Consider the following 5,320-nt stretch of genomic DNA (forward strand, 5'->3'; position numbering starts at 1 on the left):
GGAATCTCCACACTGTTCTCCAAAGAGGCTGCACCAACTTGCATTCCCTTTCCCTTTCTCCACATTCCCTCCAACACATGTTGTTTCCTGTCTTGTTAATTTTGGCCTTTCTAACTGGTGTAAGGTGATAACACAATGTGGTTTTAATTCGGAGAACTGGCTTTTATTGAGTATCTATTACATGAAGGTTCCGCCCTTGGTCCTATAGTTTATTTATTTACATTAATTATAATCTAGTAAAAAAATTAAATATAAACACAGATACACATTAAATTTTACTATACTTACAAGCTTCCTATGCTAACATTTGACATAATAAGGCCCTCGTGGAGAAAAAAATCACTCACCTTTAAAATTGTAACTGGTTAACTTACCTTACAAGGGAAAGGTAGGGTGCAAATGTTATTTTATACCAGCACCTAAAACAAATCATAGAATCTAGCTTAGAGGTACAGCGAATGGTTTTAGGTCAAGGCTATGAATTTTTAAGGCTATGTTGGCTATCCATAGAAATGGGAAGGTTTGGCAAAGGAAACGGAAGGATCGAGATAGGTTTGAATCAAGCAAGTCCCTTCTGGGACCAGATGGTAGATGTCTCAGTGCAATCTATCGTAGAGAAAATCTGAGTTTAGAGAGCCTCTGTGGCTTTTATCTCAATTTTAGTGTGTCGAAATATCCCGCTAAACATCTTTTTCTGAAGAATGGTATGAATGAGCCATGCTCATTGATTCAGAATCTCAATCAATGCAGAAAGGGCATTAAAACCTATACCATAAAGAAATGCTATCCTTATGGCAGCTTCCACCACAATCACCTCTTACCCATAAGACTCATTAATAAAATTAAATGTAAACAGAATATACTTTAATTACAAAAGGACTATCTTGCATTTATTATATATAATAAAACAGTGGGGCATATTAAATGCGATCACGTGATGAAGAAAGGGCTTGCTAGTTAAGTTTTAGGGTTGAATTCGAATAGGAGAGAAAACATATTCATTGGGCATCACTACTGGAAGACATAAGTGCTTCCAAAAAACAGAAATGCTGGTCATCTTTCTTTTTCAATTGTTTCATCAGGAAGAATCTTTTTTAGGCAATAAAACTTACAAGCTAAATTAAAATGCACTCTACTCATTGGCAAGCTACACCAGCAAGAATAATGTGATCATGGTACTTGGAAGTTTTTGATTTATAACTATACTATCCTCTACTTATAAGGCTGCAGTCTAGGAGGCAGAGCAATGAATCATTACAATTGTCTATCTGGGAAATGTCAAAAGATTAAGTAAGGGCAGAAGAAGAGAGAAAAAGAAAGAACACACATTTCTATCTGAGAATTATTCCACAATTAATGGGAAGAGATCACTGGCACATAAATCCAGTGCTAAAGAAATAATAATTAAAATTTTAAGATCTTCAAGTAAGACTACTAATAAACCACAGTGCTTGAACCTCCTGGGTGGAAAGGCAGATTATCCTCTGACACCCTGATAACTAAATCATTCCTTATTCAACTATCACAGTGACCTCTCCCTATGCACAAAGAGTTTGGAAAAGCAAATTCAAGCTGAAGAAATAAATTAGAAATTTGAACCAATCATGAATGGATCCAGATTTTTTAAAAAAAGGACACATACAGTTTAATCGATAATTTGCCCATACAAAAATAAGCATCCACAGAACGTTTATTTACTGTTTAAATTACTCCATATATTCATATACCAAGAACAGAAAATATATTTTATCCCACACACAATAAGAGCAAACAAGTGCAATCTTTCAAACATTAAACGTTATAATCAAATCTGTACAACAGATAAATAAATTTATACCTCTAACAGTTAGCTTGTAACAAAACAAGACAAAAAACATATATTGCCCAAAGTCACCGGTTTACTTAAAATTCTACTTATGGTTATATGTCGCAGTCAAAACAGCTTGAATCTTTACTATACTGCACCAGTTAGATTGATAAATATATTTTTCTTAAAAACGGGGGGAGGGGAGGTAATAGGAAATACCAAAATGATTATAAAGAGCTTTCCAAACACTGGAAGTACTAGACAGAAATTAATTAGTTGGAGGAAAACATATTAATTAGATCCACAGGGTAACTGGTATCACACGGGTATAGCTTAAGGAAAGGAAACAAATGGATGAATGTTTCAATTGGAAAGAAAATTTGGCCTTTCTATAAAATAAGTAACAACAACACTGACAGTGACAAAACCCTGTCATGGAGCCTAAAAGAACTCTGTGAGACAAAGTATACAAAGATTTAGGTATACCTGAAAACCACAGTCCGGAAGAAAAACCATGTCAGGAAACAGGTAACATCAGCACATGAACACATATAAATTAAAGGCATACTGTTCATCGTTCCACATCATTGCACATATGGTAAGAAAACAATACTGCAGTCATTCTGGAGTAAGAAAGTTTTCGGTGAAAGAGGAAGTTCCATGATGAATACAGGTGTAGACAATCTAATTACCACAAATTTAGTAAAGATCAAAACACTCAGCGGTGCCACTAAGCTAATTAAATTATGTTTTTACTGGAAAGGTAATTATTTCCCTGCCTTCGTGTTAACTTAAAATCATTTATAAATGGAAATACACAGATCCAGTAGAAAAGACGTTTCACATGCAATCCTATACAATGCACTCTGCTTCAACTGGTTTCCAACATTTCCCATTGGAGACGTACATTTCCAATATATACAACCACACATGTTCAACAGATGCCACTGAGCTGTCCTCTTGCCACACGCGTTTTTAATTTACATATACATTTATATCTCCAGATAGACGCTTTTCTCCTCTAGGTAGACACAAAATTAGCCTGAAGAGTTTTAAGTTTCTTAGGATTTTAGGAACCTAATGCCTTGACTTATCTTGAATTGACGATAAGATGAGGAGTCCACAGAAAAATGCAGCTATACATGCCAACCTTTTCAAGAGAGATGAGTTATCTTTAGGAATAATAATCTGTGCAAGATCATTAGTGATCAGAGAAATTTCGTGTGCCACGCAAACAAATATGAAAGTGCTGACAATGATGTTGAGCATAGGGTTTCCAGGTATGAGTACCAAGATGCCTCTGGTGTCGGCGGCCAGCCAAATGTGGTACTGGCAAATAAAGAGCTGGAAGGAGAGTATTTAAAGTTAGATATATACAGAGGGTCAACGACTACATCACAATTTTGCTTAATTTAAACATTTCCTAGCATAATTATGTTAGAAGGCTTTTTCCAAACCATTTACTTCCGTTGCACTCTTGGTCCTGAAAAGCTGGCTGTAGTCTGCTCTTCAGAACTCCTACTTGCTGAAGCATGGCTTCAAAGTCCCCAAGAAATCACACAGGGACCTTACAACTGGAAAACACACACACACACACACACACACACACACACACACACACACACACATATATATTTTTTGCATGACATAGAAGACAGCTGACAGAAGGATTTCTGGACTCTGGTCTTTAGACCCCAAATAAAGAGTTACTGTGGGTCTGTGCACATATGTGCATACTGCATATTTACACATATTTGTGAATATATTTCTTATGTGGATATATGAACAGGAAGTGATATGGGCGTTAGGATATCCTTAAGTTTGCTCTGCACGGCCAAATGTTTCCAACTACATTTGCCTGTTCCTAAAGTATACTGCAACTTCTATATGAGTATACATATCAGTTGACACCACTACAACTTTCTTTTTCTTTCTTTTGAAGAGTGGTGGGCAGCAAAGCAAAGTGTATTGAGCCATATTACAAAGCTCCGGAAGAGGGAAAGGACCTCAGAGGGTTACCCTACAACTTTCAATGTGATTACAAATGTGGTTCTTTCATCACATTGTTTCAAAATATCAGAGAGCAGAAAAATGCAAGCTACCTCTCAAATATGAGATTATACAATTTTGATATTTTTAATAAAAATATCAAGTTAGAAATTCATTCATTAAATAAAAATGCTCATGCTCCTAATATTAAGGGGATAGCAAAACAAATATTCTTTTATTTACTGAATGACTTGGTAAGTCATTCTTGGTTAATTCTGAATTCTATTCAGTCTCACTTATGAGACAAAAAAACAATAGAACATTTATTAAAGAACATAGAAAAATTTATTTTCCCTATTTTAAGGACAACTTAATAAATCTTATACTCTAAAATATATCTTTTATTAAACAGATTAAATCTGTTCTGTTTCCTCATTAAAATGTCCTACTTTGAATAATAGAGTTCAGAATATTCAGAATTTTTTTAAACCTACTTTAAGGTTTTAAATAAGTCATAGTATTTCATATAAAATGTAATAAGGTTAAAAAATTTTCCCAAATTTCCAATCTAATGGTGAATTTTATTAGGATAAGTATTGATAAACTAAATTCTAGTAATATTTAATTATGGAGATGAAGAACAAATCAAAATCCCTTCAGCTTGACTTCATTTATATCTATTTATAAATTTCATTTCTATCTATTTAACTTTTTTCTTTTCTGATCTCAGCAATTTAGTGCTTAAAAGCTTAAGACAATATAAAGAATATTTGAAAGTCATCTATGTCTAGTCATTTAAATAAGTTTTTAGAAATATACTACTTTATTGCTGTTGAAAGTTCTGAGTTTCTTCTCTGTATTTTCATAGAGAACACAGCTTTGATTTTTAAAAAAAATGTATTTTGGATTTACACACACACACACACACACACACACACACGTAACACTTGGTTCTGTAAGATCAAACAAAATATTAATGTACCAACCTCTAATGAGATTTTTCCAAACCAAGCAAAAAATGAGCTATAAACTGATCGGGCATATCCAGGGATATTCCTTATTAGGATGAAGGCTAAAATCTAGGAAAAACCAAAAAGGCAAAATAAATAAAAAATAAAAGCATTTGCTATCCTTCCAGTGATAACTTTATTATCTATGTTCTTGAATTTGATATATACACAATTTTTTTTCGATAGGGAAAGTTTTAGCAAGTTATTTTTATTTTTTATTTTTTAAATGTTATTTATTTATTAAGCTTAGGTATATCTTTACACCCACTTAGCTTTTCTTTTTTCTTTTTTTTAATTTTTTATTTTTTATAAACATATATTTTTATCCCCAGGGGTAAAGGTCTGTGAATCACCAGGTTTACACACTTCACAGCACTCACCAAATCACATACCCTCCCCAATGTCCAAATCCCACCCCCTTCTCCCAAACCCCCTCCCCCCAGCAATCCTCAGTTTGTTTTGTGAGATTAAGAGTCACTTATGGTTTGTCTCCCTCCCAATCCCATCTTGTTTC

General features: G+C 33.9%; 1 protein-coding gene and 1 long non-coding RNA gene across 2 annotated transcripts in view; both read right to left on the minus strand.

Annotated features, from left to right (window-relative positions):
• LOC132015938 (uncharacterized) overlaps window positions 1-414 on the minus strand; it is a 29,450-nt gene extending 29,036 nt beyond the window's left edge. Inside the window, exon 1 of the long non-coding RNA XR_009403833.1 lies at window positions 375-414. This is a non-coding gene — a long non-coding RNA (uncharacterized LOC132015938). The remainder of the gene's footprint in view (window positions 1-374) is intronic.
• Window positions 415-1,672: 1,258 nt separating this feature from the next.
• CASD1 (CAS1 domain containing 1) overlaps window positions 1,673-5,320 on the minus strand; it is a 54,351-nt gene continuing 50,703 nt past the window's right edge. The window contains exons 15-16 of the mRNA XM_059396838.1: window positions 4,783-4,875; window positions 1,673-3,151 (exon numbers count right to left, since the gene is read on the minus strand). Of these exons, the coding sequence (XP_059252821.1) occupies window positions 2,885-3,151; window positions 4,783-4,875 (360 nt within the window). The 3' untranslated portion in view covers window positions 1,673-2,884. The remainder of the gene's footprint in view (window positions 3,152-4,782; window positions 4,876-5,320) is intronic.

This window comes from Mustela nigripes, chromosome 4, assembly GCF_022355385.1.
Source record: "Mustela nigripes isolate SB6536 chromosome 4, MUSNIG.SB6536, whole genome shotgun sequence".
In the NCBI taxonomy this organism is placed as follows: domain Eukaryota; kingdom Metazoa; phylum Chordata; class Mammalia; order Carnivora; family Mustelidae; genus Mustela; species Mustela nigripes.